The following is a 22,416-nucleotide window of genomic DNA, read 5'->3' as shown; positions in this document are numbered from 1 at the left end:
TCTATGTCTCTGTTGGAAAAAGTAATTAAAAAAGCTTCTATCATCACTTGACATGCTTAGTTTTCTGTATTCGTTTGATCTGAGACACATTTTAATTTGCTTATGGCATCTTAGTACTCTGTTCAAGTAGAAGATGATGCTGCCTTTTGTAGGTTTTCTTCATTAAGTCAAGGAATGTGAAGTAGTCAGTTTGATACAGGAGAAAAAAGCTTAAAAATGCAGGGTCTGTATAAGGAACCTTTTTTTCCTTACATTAGTATAACTGCTGTTGACTAGATATTTGGGGTCAGACCTAGTGGTGGGGGGTTTTTTTATGAGTACAGCAGATATTCCCAAGGCTATGGCAGTGCTTTCTGGAAGCTCTGTGAAACCTTTTATCAAAGGACTTCGCTGCATGTCCTTTTCATTTGTCAAATATGTGACTAAATATTTTTCTCAGTCACACAGCTCATGTTAGAGAAAGAGGGAAGGCTGTATTTTGTGACCTAGGTTATAATAAATCAGATAATATTCTCGTGTCTTTAACTGAATAGGAGGTAATGGGATGGGCTTTTCTTAATTAAGACAGCTGGGGTTATACAGCATGGAAAAGAGAAGGCTCCCGGGAGACCTCAAAGTGACCTTCCAGTACTTGAAAGAGGGCTTGTAAAAAAGAGGAGGCAGATAGTGATAGGTCAGGGGAAATGGTTTTAACTAAAAGATGAGAGATCTAAGATGAGATGTTTGGAAGAAATTCTCTGATATGAGGATGGTGAGTCACTGGAATATGTTGCCCAGAGAAGCTGTGGATGCCCCATCCCTGGAAGTGTTCAAGGCCAGGTTGGGAGGAGATGTTAGCAACCTGGTCTGGTGGAAGGTGTTCCTGCCAACAGCTGGGAATTGGAACAAGATGATCTTCCAATCCAAGCCTTTTTATGACTCTTTGTTTTCCAGGATTTTAATTCCACATTCAATGAAAAAGAGAGCACTAAAACCCTGTATTCAGGACTATGTGTAGTCTCTTGTCTTGCATTTAAAGTATGTCAATTCTTCTGATATCTCAGAAGTTTAGGAAATCTCAAAACAGCAGACAAAAGTTTACCTGGCATCATTCTTGAACATTGCTTGCCTTTCTGAACATGTATGTGAGTTACAATATACAGTGAAAGTATTTTTAAGCTGAAGAATATAGTAGAATATGGGATAATTTGGTAGTGATTTGCAAATCAATTTTTAATGTAATTTAAAAATTAGTATTAATGAAATAATTTGGTGAAGTAGGACAGTTGTAGTGTCAGCTACACTGATGGTGTGAATTGTCAACCTGTGTAAAATCAAGCTTTTTACTTTTTAAAAAAATGTCATAAGTCTTTGATGCTATGCTCTGGTATTACTAAAGCCTCTGTAATTGGCACCAAAGTACTTCTGATTACACGGGGACTACATTTGCTGTACTCTCAAATGGAAAAATGCATATGAAGTTACTTGCTTGTTACATTCTTCGGCCTTCACTTCTCCATTTGTTAGCCCAAAGCTTAGCCTCATGTAGGGTGAATCAACAAAGCAAAAGCTGGTTGAAAGGAATTTGTAATCTTGTGTTATTCCATTGGTAGGCGTGTAGATTGTTCCCAGCACATTCGTAATCTAAAAACATGGCTCATCATGCTCCACAGGAAAAAATCTCGTGAAGTATTTATCTTACTTTTAATTTTAGAGTGGTTTATTTAGCTTTCTGTTTTCTTTAGTGGTTCTTGATGAAATGATACCCTTGAAGGTTATGAAGCTCTCTTCATAACCATTCTGCAAAAGGCTCATGATCATCACCTTGTTGGGAAAGTATTTCAGTTGAAATACGAGTATATTCTCTAATAGATATAGTCTCTAATATATTTCTAACTGTATTTATGTAACTGTATTCAAATTCCCTTTTTTTTCTAATTTAATTTTTTAGGACTTGATAGCCTGCTTGATGAAAATAGAATATCAGATTTGACCCAGACATACCAGCTGTTCAGCCGGGTAAAAGGTGGGCAGCAGATCCTTTTGCAGCATTGGAGTGAATACATCAAGGTATTTCAAAGATCTATTACTAATGTGAAAATTTATGTTGTTACAATTTTCTTCTGTCAAAGCCAAGAATAATATATAGGTGTTTCACCAAACTTCTATTTTAAGTAAATACGGGGAGGAATGTTAATGCTTCTGCCTCAGTAACAATCACATGATAAGAAACAGCAGCACCTGCTTTAGTTTTAAATTTCTACTTGAAAATTGATTTCCTTATAGGTTTGAACATTATACAGGATGGCTTTCATTGCATTGCTTTTAAATAGAACCACGTGCACATGTGTTTAGACTTTAATATGTGTTGTTTTGCTGCAAATACACTCAAGTGTTTACATACCTGCAAAACCTGTTATTCTTCTGCAGCTTAGGCAGTGCTGCTTGTAACCAACCTACAACAATGCTGATGGGTTTTAAAGCTGTTGGGAAGGGAATGCTCCTATTGAAAATAACCATCAGTTGTATTTAAATGTTTTGGGTTGGTTTGTTAGGCATAATATCTATATAGTATGCTGTCCCAGAGAGCTTGCACTCTAGTGCTCTTGCAAAGTGAAGGCAGGAAAGCATCACAGAAGATTTTTCTCCCTGGAGTTGATAATTCCTGATGTCAGGGCTCTCCCCTGAATTGCCCATGTGTTCATCAACCTTCAGGATTAAGTGCACAAGATCAGTTAATTCCAGAGGTGCCTTTTCTGCACACCTATGTCTGGAGTGGAGTTCAGCATGATCCCCCAGTGCTGCAGCTCATGGGAGTGGAACATGACTTCCCTTTGCTCCCAGAACGGAGGAGGAGTTTATTCCTTAGGGTGTTGCCCAATTGAATGGCGGTGCTGTGGCTGAGGAGGATCCTCTTTCTTCTTCCTTTCTCCCAGGTCACGCTCATCACTTAATCCTAGTGCTGCCTGCCACTACATAGGCTCTCCTGTTATCTGTTTTATCACAATACCTGGGCAAGGTCAGTTTAATCCCAGGTTTAGTGAGCTAAAGAGACTCACAGACAAGTCCATGTGCTGGTCCAAGGAAAGAAGTAGGAGTTCAAGATGAGTGGAAAACAAGGAAAGGAATCCTCTCACAACAACAAGTTGTTAAATAGGATTATCATACCCTGTGTTTCACAGAATCAGACCTCTTACAGCTTTAAGATGGTTGTGTACCTACTCAAAAGCCTAGAATACCTTTTCTGTAGTGTCAGTAAATCTCCTTCCAAACATTGTGTGACAGTGAAGAGAGGCTTCAAGAACTTCTAATGTTTGTCTTGTGAGCCAATTTACTGTGGTAAGGGTCTGTGTTCCACTGTAGTCACCCTTTTGTGAATTCAGAGATGCCATTTGGCTTTTTGCATCTAGGTTTGCTGTTTCAGAATGGGGGGAAAGCCTTGCAATTTGTGAATGTACCTGATAGAGACTGTGAGACGCCCAAATGCTGATGAAGGGCAAATTGTGCCAAGTTGAAGATCTGATGGACTAGGTGACCATCAGAGGTCTCTTCCAGCCCAAACTGTTCTGTGATTCTGTGATACACATGTTGATTTTAAGGACCTTGGGAGCCTTGTGTTCAGCTTTAGTCTGAAATGGTACTTGAGGGAGATGTCCATGAAAGATGACAGTGGCTAAATTAGATAATGCAATGGAAATTCTGAGGCTGGAGAGGGACTTTCCCCATCTCTTTTACTGTTGTTGGCTAACATACTTCAGTTGGCAAAAATATACACATTGATTACTGTTTTGGTTTTGCTTGTGCTGTGTCCTCAGTCTCACCTTGGAAAACTGATCATTCAGTCTAGGGCACTGATAAAGCAAATGTTAATTGTCCAGAGGTGAAAATCCTCCTTCACAGGGTATTTTAGATATTCATTAGACAATGGTGTTCTGTCTCTGAGATAATAAATGTAGGAACGGGAAGAGAAAGTCAGGTCTGTGGCTGCTTCTCGTGCCTGAGAAAGTTTTGTTTCCCTGCAAGTCAGCAAGGATCATTTTGGTTTAGAGCCCTTGATGAAAAAGAAATCTTTGAGGGCTGAGCACGAGTTAAATTTTTGCTACCTGTTTAATCAGTTAAACTCTGTAGTGGGTTTAATAAAAACAGTGCAACATTTTCCTTTATACTTGACATTTCTGAGGCAGTTTCCATTTAATTTATTTTACATGAATCATAGATCTGTATCTCACTGTGAACTTGCACATCATGGTCATGTCTACTGTATATTTTTTTACTTTTGTCTTAAATGTAAATAATATTTCAATCAAGCACTAATGTTTGAAATCCATTAATGTGTGTCTAGTTTTTATTTTAAATTTCAATGCATCTCATTTTTTTAAAACCTGAAGTCATAAACAGTTCTGTAAAAAAATTCCTTTTCCTAATGATAATTTTTATAAGGGTAAATGTGTCTGTTGGGGGAGATAGGTAGCACTCTAAAGTATTTTACTATCAAAAGTGTTTGTTTTACAGAACTTTGGGACAACAATAGTGGTTAATCCTGAAAAAGACAAGGATATGGTGCAAGAGCTACTAGATTTTAAGGATAAAGTGGACCATATCATAGAAGTGTGCTTTCAGAAAAATGAAAAATTTGTAAACTTGATGAAGGAGTCCTTTGAAACATTTATCAACAAGAGACCAAATAAGCCTGCAGAATTGATAGGTACACAAATATTTTTCTGTAAAATATTTCAAAAATCTATAGAAAGCATGATAATGCTGCTGAGTGTGCTAGTGCAATAGTGGTGCAGTCGCATTGTGCTTTAGGAGAGTGGTTTTGGGACACGAGGCAGATGTTAAACCCGGGTGTGTGGTGGGCCCCAGAGCTGGGGTGTGTGTCAGGGGGGCCTGGTGGGGCATGTCACCTGCTGTCCCTGCACTCTGCTGCTTGCACAGGGCTAACGCCGGCTCACTGGGGCTGCCACGGGAGTAACTGGTCAGGGGGAAGAGCAGCTGTGGCAAGTAAAGGGGAACTGGATTTAATTGTGGTAGTAGAGGAGTTCTGGGGATGTTCTGGATCTCTCAGAAAGAAGTAAGCACAGCCCATCCATCTGCCTTGAAGGCTGAAGTTGGGATAGCAATTTTAAAGCCTTCAGATAAAAGGAGTTTTAATAGAGGGAAAAAACCCACTACCTTGACAGGAGAACTTGTGCTTATTAAGGGGAAAGATAATAACAAATACTTTAAAAGTATTATTTAGTTTATCCCTGATCAGGCAAAAGCTATCCTGACAGTTTTGACTGCTGAAAAACAGGAGCTCTGGCATTTTGCACCAGGAGAGGATCCTGCTCCTTGGTTGTTGGTTTTTCCTCTGTACTTTGTTTTGCCTTTATTTGGCTGATTTTGTGTCTTCCTTCTAAAATCAGCTTTATGTAGGACAGATTGCACAACACAGTGATACAGGTTAAAGCCATGATATGGGCTGTTTTCATTTGTGGATCATGGTGTTCCAGCTTCCACAAAGGTTTTCTTCTTTCACAGAAGGTTGTATAAGGTTACTAATGTGGCTTAATAAATACTTAGCTAAATTCAAGGCTTAACCTTACTTCTAGCATTGTGAAACTACTAACTGGAAAGCATTGCTTCTGTTACAATGTTAATATGCTTCTACCAAGGAGCATGAGTGACGTGGTAAAGATCTGTAAAAATCTAGTCCTCTTTATGTTGTTTGTTTCTGTTTCTCATAAAATACATTCATATACATTGTACACTTCCAAAACATTGTCTTTCAACAAGTAATGTGCTTGTATGACACAAAATGTGGGAATTTCTAATGTATTCATTTGAATTATTATCCTGTATTCATTTTTTGCCTTGGACTATTCCTTTTTGCAGTACTTTTCCATTATATATACTAGGGCTCCAGTAATATTCCATTAATACAGTAGGGCTCTGTCATTCCACTGAGCATAGGGATGGGAAAAGGGAAAATAGAAAACGTAGTGCTTATCCTATGTTTTAACATATAGTACTTCTTGACACATAGTAATATTTCAAGCAGGAGATGCTTAAGTTGGTTATTTCAGATCTATTTTTTAAGCTGTTACCTAATTTTATTTATTTGTAGCAAAATATGTGGATTCCAAGTTAAGAGCTGGCAATAAAGAAGCAACAGATGAAGAGCTGGAAAGAATCCTTGACAAAATAATGATCATATTTAGATTCATTCATGGTAAGCAATATCACTTCACTGTTGATGCAATTAAAACTGTTCCCTTTGCTATTATCAGGGCTGCTTTCCTCTGAATGCAACTCTTTTTCGGCATGAATTTCTGTTCAACTCAGTCTTTAATTCAGGTTGCCTTTCTTTTGAAGGAGCACAATAAATATACAGGGGAGGACAAATAGTTCTGTGGAGATTGGCAAGTTACAGACCTTCCAGAGTCTTGTGAGTGGAGACCTGAGAGTTAGAGGTGTTGCTGGAATTTTTTAACACAAATTAACTGTGGCTGTAACCACAACTTCTCCTCTAATGACAGTACAGACTTTCCTGTTCACTTATGTATATTGTAGGTACAAAGCATGAAAACCCAGCAGCTTCTTTGACTTCTCTTTTCTCATCATAGCTGAGAAGGAATGCAGAGGAGGGCTCAAAATGACAGGAAAAAGTGTTATTGCTCAGTTTCACTGCCTTTGAAATGCATTTCCTTCATATATGTCACTGTCTGACCAAAACTCTTGAATGTGTTAGGATTTTTTTTTTTTTTCTAGATTGGCTATTAGAAAAACCAGTGGTCTAATCCAGTTTAGATACATTGTCACTGCTCTGAGGGAAGTGGAATGTGTATCCTGGGCTGGGGTGGAATAGCAGGAATTACTGACTTCTGTATTAGTTTGTCTGAGATCTAGGGGGTTCTCTCCTCATAAAAATCCCAAACAAGTACAATATGATGGGAAAACAGTCAAGTCATAAAGTAGTATCATTTGCATAATTGAATCATAATTGCAGCATTTCTGTCAGATGGAGATGGTGAGAGAAAACAGTTGTACTGGCAGCTTGTCAACCTAAGAGAATAATTTTTCTTAATCTGAAACTTTCACCAACTCTTTCTCTTTATAGTTGTTTTAGTACTCAGCTAAAAGCATAGATTTTATTTTGAGCTGTCTAGTACATAAGAGCTCTTTCAAGAGCAGATGATAAGTAGTAGGTAGTTTCTGGGCATTGGCCTTTTTGATAATGTCTTGATGCAGCTGGTTCACGAAACTTCATCAGGACAGGATGGGGAGGGAAGAAGACTGTCATAAGAAGCCTAAATTGGAAGGTGTTCACAAGGAGTTACGTGGGGCTGCTGTCAGCAGCACAAGTAGTGCCTTGGGTTACAGTAAATTTGTTCCTCCTAAAAGGCAAACACCTTGCACTGTCATATGGGAGAAGTTTGGGTTTAAGGTGTGAAAATTTGTGGGTATCTATATGACTCATTTCAAAAGGCTATTGGCAAACTATATGAGAAGACTTCTGTTAAATTTTCTTTCCCTTAGGCTTTTAAAATATATTCTTTAGTACACAGAAAACCTCCCTCCTCCCTTTTTTTTTTTTTTTTTTTTTTAATAAATCAGACCAGTGGAGGGACAATATTTTCTGGACCCCAGAGTAATTTTGTGTGTTTTGTAGCTGATCCAATGGGAAATACAAGGCAGCTCAAGGTCCTGGGGCAGAATAAAAATAAATAAGTAAACATTTTGCAAAATATGTTAAAAATTATTAAAATTTAAAAATAACAGAATGTCTGCATGTTTTTCTTCACTGCTACATAGTGAATATTGTTCTGCTAATCAGCTTTTCATGAGAAAGGCTTGTGTCACAAATCTGAAGGGCAGTGATGCAGATAGAATGTATCATTTCACTTCATTTTATTTTTTATTTCAATTTCATTACAGGGAAAGATGTGTTTGAGGCATTTTATAAGAAAGACTTAGCCAAAAGGCTGCTGGTTGGAAAAAGTGCATCAGTAGATGCTGAGAAGTCCATGTTGTCAAAGCTTAAACATGGTAGGTGTCTTCAGATGTGTTAAATTTGTATTACTTTTTGGCGTGCAAATTTGGAATCCCTGTTTTCTCATGCTTTTAAGAAGTGTCAAGCCAAATTTTATGTAATAGCTGTTCAGCTCTTAAATAGTAAGGGAGGATGTAAGTGTGTGTGTATATATATATCTATCTCAGACCTTTCATTATGCTTAGCAACAACTATAAGGCTGACTTCTTAGGTGTGAGACTGGTTTATTTAATGTACCTACAGAGGATACAGTGGAGCAAAATCCTGAAAAAGCACCTATTTGAGGGTGCTCTGTAACCTGGTAAATGTGACTCAGCTGTCTCAGGTTAAATGTTTATCACTTGTTCTGTGCTTCTCTGTAATTGTGGGATCTTTACTTTTTTTTTGTGTGTGACAGAATGTGGTGCTGCTTTTACCAGCAAACTGGAGGGCATGTTCAAGGACATGGAGCTGTCCAAAGATGTCATGGTACAGTTCAAGCAGGTACATTAGCTTTTGTTTGTATACTAAATTTCCCACAGTCATGGGGAGGCTTTTAATGGTGCTATCCCTTGGATTAAGCTAAAATTAAACAAAACAGCTTTTAAGCAGGTCCTAGTCATAAAAATAGTGTCTACTTAATGTTCTGTTTATACAACAGAATTTATTTATTGTATACAATAATTTTACAATTTTATTTGATTCCATTTAAAATAAATTAGTCTAAATACCACATAATTTAGTTGACTGACATCCTTGGAAGTATGTATCCCCTCATTCTGTAAACTGCTGCTGCTCTGATGAATTTTTTGTGAATGGACCACACCAGAGAAACTCCCTGAAGGCTGCTAAGTGCACAGAAACCATGCATGTCTCAGCCCCAGAGTTTCCAGCTTGTTGGTGACTAATGAATGCTTGCAGGAATTACTGTACATGCTCACCCTGTTGTTTCATTTCTCTCTGGGCACTTGTTCTGGGGCCTTACTGAAGTCAGGATGTTGGGTTAGAGATCTGATCCAGGACAACACCTGTAATAAAATACTGTAGTGACTCTTCTGTCCCAGATTTTGCAGTCTGGCTTGACTGATGCTCTACTCCAATTATATGAAGAAGTTTTGTCTAACAGATGTAGAAGTCCAAGGGGATCCTTTTGATCTTACAGTCCTTGCCATGGCTTCTTTTCTTTGGCTTTATTTGCATGTGATTAAAGCTTCTTTGACCTTAGCACCCTGCATAGACAGAGGTCTAGAATATTTCAAGGCATGTTGATCTTTTCTTTGCGGTCCCAACTGCTTGCTGTGTTTTGAAGTTGGGGAAATGGTCATCAGATAGTTACTCAAAATCCTGGTAGAGCATGTCTAACCAAGGTTGTAGCCTTAAGAATTTTTAATTGTTACACTAATCCTAAATTTCTAACTTAAGCATATACATTTTTTAATTATGCAGATAGTAAGTATACTTGAATAATTTTTGTCTCTTGTATTTTAGTATATGCAGAACCAAAGTGACCCAGGAAATATAGACCTGACAGTAAATATATTGACTATGGGATATTGGCCAACTTATACACCTATGGAAGTCCACTTAAATTCAGAGGTTTGTGTTTGAATTCTTCTTCTAAATACACTTTACCAAATGAAATCATTAACACAGAGTGCATTAATGCCCTTCATTTAAAGTTTTTCTGCTAGATATCTAAGGGGTTTATGTAATTTTAAGGATTCCAGAATTGCAAAAAATAGAACGTAGTGGATAAAGTCCACTTTCTTCAGATGATTATTTCACTCAGTGTGTTTTGGGGTTTTTTTACCTGTATAATAATAATATCATTGCCTTACTTAGCATTGCAGTCAGTTACTGAAAAGTTTGCAATGGTCAGTTCACCTTAATTTAGTCAATCTTTAACTGCATTGGTTAGGCACTTTGAACTAGTCAATAGTTGTGTTTTTGCAAGTTCCTTTTTTCAAAGATCCTTCGTCTGTTCCCTGCAGTGTGTCACACAAAACTAGTCCCTGCATTTAAATAGTATTTGCTTGAAAAATGATTGTTTCCAAGTTGAGAGATGCTTGCAAAGCTCCTTTCAGTAGCAGTTTAGGTTGAAATGTGTATTTGGAGTCCCTATTTCCTACAAAACCTTGTTTGATTGGAGGTGTGGGAAGCTCTTCAGAGGCCAGAGGTGGTAATGGGGTTCCCACTCAGTTTGAAAGATATGGAAGCTCTTGTACTCTTGTTCCTGAGGTGTCTTTTCCTCCGTGGCAGACTACTTCTGAAGGATCCAACCTGAGCAACACACCATGAAAATGGAAGAGTAGGACCCCCTTACTTGGAAGTAAGAGGGCATAAAGTAGTGGCATTGGACTGGAGTTCCATTCCATCCTCAGATTACAGGAAGAACTTAAGAGCAGATGGTACTAGCCAGTGTAAAGCTGTGAGATGGATGCTTTTTGTCCCATGACTTCTAGGTCAGATTCAAAGTCCAGGGCAAAACCAGTATCTCTTTTGAGGTTTAAAACCCTTTACAGGGAGTTTATTTTACTCTTATTCAAAACAAGGAAATTAAAAACCCAAGGAAAATTCAGTTATTTTTGAATTAAGGCTTTCTTATATGCATAGTAGTACTTGAGAGCAAAATTTTGCTCTTTGGGTTAAGTTTTTCCCACAAAAGAACCTATTTTGAAACATGGTTGAGGAGAATAAAGAAATTACAATGTGAAATCATTTGGTATCACTGCAAGATACAATGCTTGTGTTTCTTCTCTTTTCTTAACAGATGATAAAGCTTCAAGAGGTATTTAAAACCTTTTACCTGGGAAAACACAGTGGTCGAAAACTTCAGTGGCAGACCACTTTAGGACATGCTGTCCTAAAGGCAGAATTTAAGGAAGTAAGCTTGTTTGGATAATGCTTTGCCTGTTAGGTTAAAATTTTAGTCAGTTATTTGGAATCTAGTAATGTGTTGCATTTTTTTATAAAGGTAGTAACATTTTTGTTTAGGAACAATCACAATTCAGTACTGTTATTTTGTACAGAAAGTAGGCTTTTTATTATTAAACTGAAAGCTAACAAGACAACAATATTATACCTTTTGGTAATATTAATTTGATAGGAATTGTTTCTCCTTCAAATAAATGAAGTTGTAATAAAGCAAGAAATTAAAACAACAAGAAGAACACAGCATTTTTAATCTGTAATTTGGAATTGTTTTGATTGTAGAAATCCTGGTGATGCTTTTGGTATGCTTCACCTACATAAAAAGACTGAAGGGTGTTAGTCATGTGATGGCTGTGGTTAAAATTTAAATGCTTGTTGAATTATTTAACTGCCAAATAACTGTACTGTTTGTTCATGTGGTTTTGTTTTGTCTCATGCAGTATCTTCCTTTGTAATAGGCAGCTTCAGTGGGCCACAGCAAAGACAGAAAAACCCTTGAATTCTTCTACTAACTCGTTGTGAATGTTAATTTGAGTTAATTACGGACAAATTCACTCTTGATGGCGACAACACCAAAATGTCATATGTTGTAATTAAAATGAAGGATGTGAAGTAAATACCAGGCCATTCTAACGAGCTTCTGCTGTGTTATTGTATTGTTACTGTAAGAGGAGCAAAACCAGGAGATTTTATAAATATCCTGTTTCCTCAATACTACATTCAGCAGACTCTTCTGCGTGCCAGGCATTCTAAAATGCATATCCATTCTTCTAGAAATAGGAAAATTAATGTATACTTTCTGTAACTGTCAAATGTAGGCAGTACAATAGAAAATTCTGAGAATGTTACTATTATTTGTTGTTTCTCTTTTAGGGGAAGAAGGAGTTTCAAGTATCGCTCTTTCAGACATTAGTATTGCTTATGTTTAATGAAGGAGATGAATTCAGTTTCGAAGAAATTAAAATGGCTACTGGTGTAGGTAGGAAGAATACTTTCTGGTTTTTAAATATATTCATCAAGTGATTGGCAATTATGGTTTGGTATGTGAAGGCCTAATTTTAAGAAATTTGTCATGATCATTAGGACAAACTTCATGTGCCAATAGCGTACACACACCAAAAGAGATGAGGAGAACACACTGCAGGTGTTTCTTAGTGTATTTTCTTGGTGTGTAAAATTGACCCTTCAGAAAATTATTAGTAAGAGCTGTGTGGCATGTAATACTACTAACAACCTATTAGATTTACAAAATGTTATCTCTGCAATTCTTAAAATATAAGTGGGGATAAAGACTGTTGTGTGTACAGATTGTTTTTGCTCCTGTTCAGATTCACATACTATATTTTGAAAATGATCTGTTGTAGAATGCTTTCACTTGGGGGTGATTTAAGAGTATTTTCAGTTGAGCTGTTCTGAGAGCTCACCTGCCTGTTGCCCTTTCTTGTTGCTGGGGTGCCCCTTGACAGCAGGTCTGGTTTGTTCAGAGCAGCAGTGTGTGCTGAGTGTGTACTCTGTAGCTCTCTGCCTCTGCACTTGAACCTGAAGGACAAAGAAAGCTGAGGAAGAGTACAGTTTTCTTTTTAACCGTCTGCAGTGTCTGTCTTGTGTTTTTATGTTCCTGGATGGGTTTTTTTCCATTCTTATACTCACTTAAAATAGTTATAGCAAAACACTGCTGTCATGACTCTCTGCAAGTTTTGCATCAATCAGCAGCTTGTACCCAGTAGTCCTTCACATGTTGAAACTTAAGATCAACCTAATACAGCAGTATCTGAAAGAGTATTTGAGCCCTTAGAAGTACTAAAATATTGTAATATATTTACTGAAAGACTGTAAAATGGAGATAGCAAGAATCCTTGCAGTTCAGAATGATGCATTGCAGAAGGAAGTACAGCCTGGGTGTTCCATTGTCTCAGTGTCAGTGCTTCAAGTTACTTAGTCATCCTCTCCCTTAAGGTAAGGGAGCTGAAGAAAATCTATGCCAGTGATAATAACCATCCGGATAGTCTGGAGAGGCTCATTAGGTTGGAGTACAATGTTTACGGAACAAACACAGGTTCATGCAAGCCTGATCCAGGTCCTGCTTTCTCATCTTGGATTGCTGTCCCTTGGAGCTGGCATTCTGGCTGCCTGACAGCAACAGATAAAATCTGCTGCATGGAAGTCCATTCCATTATAGCATAAAATAAGGAATTGAACAGACTGTTTTTAAGGCAGGTGGCTGGAATTGATAGTTTGGAGCTACCTCTGTGCCATTGCACTGAGCGCCATGTCTGTATTTCTCTCCCCTTTGGAGAAGTAGTATAAGTGGCAAGGACAGTTCATGTTCCACAGAGTTCCTGTGAGGCCAGGATGACTAGCATAGAATCACAGAATGGCTTGGATTAGAAGGGGTCTTAAAGATAATGCAGTTCCAGCTCCCTGCCCTGGGCAGGGACAGGTTCCATTAAGCCAGGTTACTCAGAGCTCCATCTAGCCTGGTCGTGAACACTTCCAGGGTAGGAGCATCCGGAACTTCGCTGGACAACCTGTTCTAGTGTCTTGCCACTCTGACAACAAAGAATTTCTTTCTAATACATAATCTATTCTGTTTCAGTTTGAAGCCATTCCCTCCTTGTCATGTCACTACGTGGTCTTGTAAATTTACAAGTTCCTCCCCATTTTTCCTGTAGAGATTAACTGGCCATGGTTGGAACTTGTGTTTTCCAATCACTGTTACAGTAAATCATCATCAGCCTCTTTCATGAGATTGTCCTTGGTACATTAGGACAGTGAGAAAATGCATACTGTTACTCAGAAAGAATGGTCACCTTCTCTCTGTGCTTCTTCAAGATGTGTTATCCAAATATATTCTGTGTTTTTGCTTGCCTGTCAAGGGAGCCTCTAGGAGCTGTAGTTTTTACTTCTACTTCAGAGACTGCTAGGTAATTGGAAATTTCTTCCCTTTGGCACACTGTAACCTGTGACTTCACATGCAAAGCTTCAGAGTGTTTTAACAGCAGCCCTGTGTTTGGACAAAAACACAGCTCAACAATCTGCATTTACTGAGGCTGAAACACACAAAATGTCCAAATGTCATAAATGCCAGTTTAGCCCACCTTGATTAAAGGTTTTTTTTTAAGAAATCATAGAACAGTTGGAAGTTTAAAAGAAGGAAAAGGTGGCTCTGTGTAAAAGATCAAGTATTTTAAAAATAGCAATAGTGTTAATCTTTTACTCAGCTGTACTTCAGCACTAGATTGCAAAACCTTTCTTTCAGTTTTTAGGCTAAAACTCTGTTCAGGAGATCCCAACACATTCAGTGATAATTTTATACTGTGAATAAAGTATTTTAGAGACTGCAGAGGCTGTTTCAATGCAAAATCTTGATACAATACTTTGCAACATAATTAGAATGTTTAAGACTTCATTTTATCTTGTCTAAATGCTTTTAGCCTTAAATATTACTAGATAAAATTTTCCTCACACACTTGTGTCTATTACTTTCCGGTTTTGGGTGAAGTTTAACTATAATAGCTGTCAGCTATACCCTCCCACAAAACTTCTTCCTGGCAATTTAGACTCCTGTATTTTTATTCTATTACGTATTTTTTGCTGTGTGATAAAAACACTGATCAGATCTTGAAATAGGTGGCTTTGAGTTTCTTGTCATACACTGACTTTTTCTTTTCTAAAGTCCTGTTACTACCACACAAAACTAAAGCAATAAAACGAAGTTTGTGTTATATGTGAAATCTTTTCTGAAATTATTTTGGAAGGAAAACTCACTGAGATGAGCCTAAATCTGTCTTTCTGATATATATAATCCTATGCATGCTCTCAGCATTTAACCTGTGAAAGACAAGACCAAGTTTGAAGGCTGTGAGCTACTTCTTAATTGGAACTTAGTTGAAGAAAGTATTAACATAAAACCACTGGCTTTTCAATTTATTTCTGGATTAATCCAATAAACTCTTGATGTTAATGTTTTATTCTGCTTTCTCCCACATTGAACTCCTTCACAGAGGACAGTGAATTAAGAAGAACCTTGCAGTCTTTAGCTTGTGGAAAAGCACGAGTATTGATTAAAAATCCAAAGGGCAAGGATGTAGAAGATGGAGATAAATTCATCTTTAATGGTGATTTCAAGCATAAATTGTTTAGAATAAAGATCAACCAGATTCAAATGAAAGAAACAGTACGTAATTTTTGCATTCATTCAGTTTATGTATTAACTGTTTATCTACATATCCCATAGGGAAAGACATAATCTCTTGTATTTTTTCCATATAAAAATGAATATTTAAATTCAAATTATAATTAATTTTTTAGTGTATTCAAGATGACTCGGGCAATAAAGACTTTAAAATCATTGAAACTGAAAACAAGTTAGGTTGCTTCCTATGCTTGCAAATTTAAATGGCTGTATATTAAACTAAAAGGATCTTGTAGATGTTTCAGTCCATCTTAGAAGTTTCTGTGGTATTGTGAAGTGTTGGTACTGTATTGAACTCTTGAATCAAATGTCACCATGTCACTTCTATATTTAGCAGATAAGAAGGCTATATAAGTCAGGGTTGTCCCTGATTCTGCAGTGAAAACAAACCTTTTTTGTTGTATCTGAATTTCCATTCTTGACACAAGGTGACATTTTAATTAACAGTGGCTTTTTTCTTTTTTGCCTTTGCATGTTAAATTCCCTGAAAGTCAAACTGGAGTTTGACACAAAACGCTGCTGTATTTGGGCTGTCAAAGCGTTATGTGTTCTCTCAAAAATCTTAAGGGAGTTTCTAAGATTTATTTATCAAATAACGTAAAATAAGACACATTTTTCCATTTACATTATCCTGAATTTTCTCTTACTTGCTTTAGCAGTACACTTCAGACATCACTTAGCCCTCAGAATGCAGTAATGCATGCATCTGTCTCAAGGAAGAATGCATGAGCTTCATTTTATTGCAAAGGCTAATTATAGAGATAGAATTAATAAAAAGTAGCAACAGAGGGTGATATGATTTGTGGTGCTGTATTCTTCTTTAGGTTGAGGAACAGGTCAGCACAACTGAAAGAGTATTTCAGGACAGGCAATATCAGATTGATGCTGCTATTGTACGAATAATGAAGATGAGGAAGACTCTTGGTCATAATCTTCTTGTTTCTGAATTGTATAATCAACTGAAATTTCCTGTAAAGGTAACACATGTTTTTGTTTGTCAAACCATCCTAGATTTATCTAAATATATGTAATATATGTTTCTATTCATCTTGTCTGTAAGAGCAAGAAACATGAAACATCATAGAATTAAACCCAAAGATGAAGGTATTGTGTGAACAGAAATAAGTCAGTGTCAGTACTATATCAATTGTATACCATGGTGCATTTCTTATGTAGCTTTTAGCAGTATTTTTTTAAAATATGTTTGCCTTTGTGTTACTAACTGTTATACTAATCTCATCTTTTCTTGTAGCCTGGAGACTTGAAAAAGAGAATTGAATCTCTCATTGACAGAGACTATATGGAGAGAGACAAAGACAACCCCAATCAGTACCACTATGTTGCATAAAGGAGAAGAAATAGTTTTATTTAAAAAAATTAAAAACCCTAAAAAATAAAAACCAAAATCATCCACATATATCTTTAGGACACCAAATACATATGCTGTTCCAGACTTTCCTTTTAGCAGATTTCAGGTTGATGTATATCATTCAAGCAGCTGCATGCACTGCTGTGGAAACGAAACAAAATGACATGTTAATGGATCACCTTTGTCAAGACTTCTTAATAATTTTAAATGCCCTGGGGGGTTTTTTTTCCCCTTAGTTGATTTTTTTGTTCTTTTGGGTTCTTCAAAATTTAGTTTTGCAGTTTTGTTTAACAATGTCATTGAAGTTGGATGGAAAGGTAAAATCACCTGTGTGAGAAATATTTCTGTCATGGATGCAAGTCTGGTTTCTTCATTTAGATGTTCCTAACTGCATCCACAAAGTCCCTAAATGCTGCATTCTTTTGCTACAGTTACAACTTGGGTAACTTTTTAAAAACCCTTCATTGATGAACATGTATGTACAAGCAGTGTTGTTAAAATGCACTGAAGTTTTGCACCATGAAAACCCTTAAACTTGTGTTTAGTTTTCTTCCAAGTTGCTACAAACTTCAGTCTGGTTTGGATAAATCAGGTTTTGAAGTGAGATTTTTGAAGTGCCAAGAGGACAACTGCATTAATGTGTGTACTGAGCTGTTGGATTATTTAGCTAAAATATGAATTGTTCTATTATTACTACTTTTGCTGGCTTGGGTGGCAAAGATTAGATCTGAGTCAACGAGGCCCTACCTCATTTTAGGGCAGCAGGTGTATTTCACTGTTTCTGTAATTGCTGTAACATTTAGTTTTGCCTTGAAAATAACATCCAGGGAACCTACTGTACAGCATGCTCCACTTTAAGAAAACAAAACCTTTTTTGAAAAAAATCCTTTTATGGTCTCAATATTGGGAAAGCATAGCTTTTTGCCTTGAAAGACTAAGGACTTTGTGAGTACTTTGTTACATATTGTACATATGTAAGTTGATTTGAATTAGAGTGAAAGACATTGTAGATCTGTTAGAGAACTGTAACTATAAGGAAGACACCTTTTCTGGTAATACTTGCAAGACTGTTTATTTTCCTGATTTGTCTACTGGTATGTTTAATTCTGAAAAAGAGCTACCAAAGGAGTTTTGATCACTACATCAAGGAGAATTTACCTGAGCAATATTTTCTTGAGAGATACCTTACTAAGTTTATGTAACGTGGGGTTTGTGCATCAATTAAAAGGCCACTTCTTAAAGTAAACAGTGCTATGAGGTGACAGTTTATGGAACTACATATTAAAAGTCCTTATTCTGTCCTCTGGTGTTATTAATTGTATTGCATTCTGAATTATTTTTGTTCCTTCTGTGTTTGGAAACTAAACACATTTAGTTTGTTGTATTTAAAGCATATTTAATATTATAATTTAATGTAGACTTATTTTAATATTTGAATCTTCAGTTAATGCAAATAAAATCTTTGATGCATATTAAGGATTAATTTCTTAGCCTTTGTGAGAATGTGGCACTTCAGTTTATTTTTGAGGTTGGTTTTTTAGTGTTGTACCATTCCTTTTGTGGTTCACTTTTTATGTATATGGAAACCAATCAGATCCATCTTACCAGACTTCTAAATCAAAAAGGAATATGTGCCTCACAGAAAGGTAATGGCCAGAGAGGCTTTATCCACACTGAGAACTGGTAGTAGTGTGCAGTAGCTGTTAGGAAGCAGTGAGAATGTACTGCCTGCCCCTTCTGAACCCAAATGTTCTGGTTCAGTGGCTTTAAACAATAGCTTAAAGCAGTGGTGTTATCCTGAAGATGACTGAAATGGTTCTGCCTCAAGAAGCAATGTTAATTAAAAGTGCTGAGATGTGCAATTTTTCTTAATTGTTACAGACTAAGGACTCTTTGGTCATGTTATTCTGGTCTAGCAATTAAAAATTAATTGTTCCACAGCAGTGGAAATTATGAAGCCTGTCTTTCTGTGCTCTATGCCCTTGGTACCCAACTGTATCATCCCCTGCAAATAACCTGAAGCAGCAGTATTCAGAGGGGTTCTGCCTTTCTGCTTGTGGGAGTGGGGTTTGTCCCTCATCCCACTGCTCATCTCTACCCATCCCCTTGCCCCCCTGAACCTACAGAGAATGTCATGATCCTTGAAGACTTTTACTCTTCCAGACTGATCTGCAAGTGGCTTCAGAGGTTCAAAAGCTTTGGGAGAAACTGACAGGCCAGGTAATTGTGACTCTCTTTCTCAGGTCCTTATTTTTAATTTGATTTCCTCAAATTTTTCTTTCTGGGACGTTCTATGTGCTAAACCAAAGAGGTAAGCAGTTATGAGTCAGCATAGAAATCACTTCTCCGTAGTGAAACAGCTCCATTTGATTGCTTTGCAGTAGCTGGTGATGGAATTTGGCTGAGCAGTCCGCCTCAATCAGTCAGTTCTTTGGGGTCACGTTGCCTGAGTGTACCTGTACTCACAGGGCAGAGGTTGTTAAATGTTTCTTCCTGGAAGATCACCCATTGTTGAAGATGTTGGGCAGTAGGAAAGTAACAGATGTCCTCTATAGAGCATCTATGTTCAGGTATGTCAGGGAAACCTGGATCTTGGCAATTCAGTGTCCTTAGAACAAACTGTATAGCAGCTTCTATGGAATGACAAAAATAACAGCAGGAGCCTGGATACATCTGGGGGCTCTAGCATATCCAAACATATCTACACTTAAAAAGCAATTTTCCTAAATGTGACAGGCTGTTATCTAGCCCAGCATTTCCTGAAGGAAAGTGTGTGTGGGAATGTAGGCTGGGGGCTGACTTAAAGGTGCTTCCCAAGCCTGGCAGTCACAGCTGTCCTTAGCCAGCCAACAGCCTCCTTTCTGCCCTCTCCTTGGGTCTTTTTTTTGGTTCCGTATTTTAGCTTTCCCTGGATTTCTTTATCTGAACCTGGGTTAAGCATTTAACTCTTGATCTGCTGCAGCTTTTTTCATCCTTTCTTTGTGCTATACATATTTGAAAAAATAATTACACACCTTTCAGGTAACTTCAAAGTCTCAATTTGTTATGCAGATCTATCTCTGCACTGCTCCAGGCAGGAGGGCAGAGTGGCTGGAAAGCTGCCCAGTGGAAAAGGACCTGGGGGTGCTGGTGGCAGCAGCTGAATGTGAGCCACGGTGTGCCCAGATGCCTAAAAGGGCCAATGGCATCCTGGCCTGTGCCAGCAATAGTGTGGCCAGCAGGAGCAGGGCAGGGATTGTCCCCCTGTACTCAGCACCAATGAGGCCACACCTCAAATCCTGTGCTCAGTTCTGGGCCCCACTGTTAGAAACACACTGAGGGGCTGGGGCATGTCCAGAGAAGGGTGTTGGAGCTGGGAAAGGGTCTGAACACAAGTCCTACAAGGAGCAGCTTGTGGAGCTGGAGTTGTTAAGGCTGGAAAAAAGAAGACTCCAGGAAGGGAGCCTTATTGGTCTCTTCAACTGCCTGAAAGGAGGCTGTGGCCAGGTGGGGGGGATTGCTCTCTTTTCCCAGGTAACAAGTGACAGGATTAGAGGAAAAGACCTCAAGCTGTGCCATGGAAGGTTTAGATTGGATACAAGGAAAAGTTTTTTTACTGAAAGGGTTATCAATCACTGGATCAAGCTGTCCAGGAAAATTATGAAGTCACTATCCCTGCAGGTATTTAAAAGACCTACAGATATGGTTCTTGGGAACATGGTTTAGTGGTAGGCTAGGCACTGCTGGGTTACCAGTTGAACTCAGTGACGTTTGGCCTGCTGTCGGCCTTTTCCAACCTGGATGGTTCCGTTCTGTTTGTAGGTTTACTGTCTTTGGCAGGTATGTTCAGGAGAGTGGACTCTGTACCCTGAACTTGGTTAGCCATTCCTTTCTCTTCAGAAAGGAACTAACTGTGTGAAATCAGGTAATACTCAGCAAAAGGCTATGGGAAAATGGAGTAATGTTTTGTGGAAATTCTTTCCTTGTAAAATCTCCTAGCCTGTACTCTGTCTCCCTTGTTTGTACTCTGCCTTGACCTCACAGGACAGTTTTTACTGTAGTAATGGCTCCTAACTCTCCTGGGTGTTTCCCATGAGCAGCCCATTCTGCATCCACAGCTCTGAAGAAAGGCCAGGGAGTGCATCGTGGTTCCTCTCTGGGCCTGTGAGCATGCTGGCTGGCCAGCAGCTCTGTCAGATGAGATGTGCAGTGGCTGGGCATGGACTACGTTGCCTTTCCCTCAGTGACAGCACGAATCTGGGCCTCCAGGCTGTGTATATAGCAGCTTTTACAGAAGCTGTAACTTCTTTTGTTTATGTCTTACCCTGCTACCATGTTTGATTGATGTCAGCCAACAAGTTACCAAGCAGTGGGGCTGATGGCCAGCACAGTTGTGCAAGACGATGCATTTGTCCAACAAACACCCTGGCAGTACTTGTTCTGAGAGGAGGTGGAAATTGATACGGTGCTGTCTCTGCACCATTAATACAGGCCCAGTGAGCTAATGACCCACAGCATGGAAGGTCAACATCATTCTCTGCTGATAACCTTATGTTCGTTATTTACCAAATTTTACCACACTATTGTTGCTTTATGCAACTTATATATATATTTAGGGATCATTTTTTTGTTAGCAATCCAAGCATCTGTCATTTTTCCCTTCATAGATGCCTACTGATTTTCCAGCAGGGAGGCAGAATACTGCACACCAAGTCAAGTTTAAACCTGACCTTGGGCCTCCCTCCCCATTTGTCTTGTGGCAGACTTCGTATTCCACAGACCTTACTCCACTCCCAGTGCAGGTTCCAAAAACAGTGATCCAAAATGAGAACAGCCCATGTCCCACCTCCATTACCCTCAACTCCTCTGCAGATGAGTCATTCAAACACCTGACCAGAGCTGCTCATTATGTCGTTTTTCAAACTAACTTCTGCTTTTGGCAATGCATGGAAAGAATAAAGGTTGCTAGAAGTGTTGTGGGGAAAAACAAACAAACTAAAATAATAGATTATTGTGTCTAAAAATGCACAGATAAAAATGCAGCATTAAAAAATAAATACGTATTTATAGCAATAGCATTGAAAATGAAAGGTAGATTCCCATGTCATCCTAAGGAGCAACTAAACTTATCCAGGATGTTTTGTGGAAACAGGAACTGTGAGTGAACTGAGACAAACAGCAAGGAAAGGTCAAGTTCACAGCAGCTGAACTTGAGTTTAGCAGCTGGGAGTAGCTAAAATTGCATTTCAAATGGGTTCAATGTAAAAATGTATGAAGGCAACTTGGGAGCAGAAATCATTCTGCCTCAGAGATGATTAATCTGGAACAGCCTGCAGTGAGGAGAGGGACTATACAGCAGTCATTGTGAGAAACAGAGGCACACTGCTATTGGCACACATTCCAATCGTACCAGAAACAGGATTGCAGGAGCAAGATACAGCTTCTGTGGTTTCAGATGGAGTAAGCACACCCCTAACAGTGTGCATAAAAGAGAGCACTGGATTACAACGTGATCAAGTTACCTGGGCTGTCCATCTCCATTACAGCTGAGAATGTTTACAAGCTAACTTCACCTTCGATTCTGGTTTTCTCAAAAAAAAAAAAAAAAAAAATTCCTTAACAGCCATCAGATATCTGAAGCTATGTGAAAGTGCAATTTTTACCCATGTAAACGCACGTCATTAGCAGTCCCTGTTTTGTTTTGGAACACATGTGACTCATGTACACCTGGGTATATAGAGATAGAACACTTCAGAGACAACACACCATCAACTTCCAATGTTTTTATACAGCTGGGACTGAATTAATTGTGAGACAACTGTATTCACCTTAGATTGCCTTTAGACTCAGCGGCACGAAGCACATTCTGGAGGCAGTACAGAGCTCAGCGGGGTTACCGGCACCCCAAACCCGCTCCCCCCTCACACCGGCACCCCACAGTCACCCCCG

At 38.4% G+C, this 22,416-nt stretch overlaps 1 protein-coding gene and 1 long non-coding RNA gene across 11 annotated transcripts in view; one reads left to right on the top strand and one right to left on the bottom strand.

Annotated features, from left to right (window-relative positions):
• CUL4A (cullin 4A) overlaps positions 1–18,445 on the top strand; it is a 35,549-nt gene extending 17,104 nt beyond the window's left edge. For 6 of the 10 annotated variants that reach the window (XM_041465708.1, XM_041465707.1, XM_041465711.1 and 3 more), the window contains 11 exons: positions 1,931–2,049; positions 4,492–4,684; positions 6,089–6,193; positions 7,900–8,010; positions 8,412–8,497; positions 9,482–9,589; positions 10,764–10,877; positions 11,798–11,903; positions 14,929–15,101; positions 15,944–16,096; positions 16,372–18,445. In XM_041465708.1, coding sequence (XP_041321642.1) covers positions 1,931–2,049; positions 4,492–4,684; positions 6,089–6,193; positions 7,900–8,010; positions 8,412–8,497; positions 9,482–9,589; positions 10,764–10,877; positions 11,798–11,903; positions 14,929–15,101; positions 15,944–16,096; positions 16,372–16,467 — 1,364 coding nt within the window. In that variant the 3' untranslated portion in view covers positions 16,468–18,445. The other 4 variants (XM_041465713.1, XM_041465715.1, XM_041465716.1 and 1 more) reach the window with 4 other exon arrangements.
• LOC121352622 lies at positions 16,541–22,406 on the bottom strand. Its single transcript, XR_005954969.1, has 2 exons — positions 22,296–22,406; positions 16,541–16,629 (listed from the first exon to the last, which is right to left on the bottom strand). It is a non-coding gene; the product is annotated as an uncharacterized LOC121352622 (long non-coding RNA).
• Positions 22,407–22,416: the final 10 nt, after the last annotated feature.

The sequence above is a fragment of the Pyrgilauda ruficollis genome, unplaced genomic scaffold (genome assembly GCF_017590135.1).
Source record: "Pyrgilauda ruficollis isolate IOZ18807 unplaced genomic scaffold, ASM1759013v1 scaffold190, whole genome shotgun sequence".
Classification (NCBI taxonomy): Eukaryota; Metazoa; Chordata; class Aves; order Passeriformes; family Passeridae; genus Pyrgilauda; species Pyrgilauda ruficollis.
The sequence above is the reverse complement of the archived record's forward strand: the minus strand, read 5'-3'. Positions and strand labels throughout refer to the sequence as shown.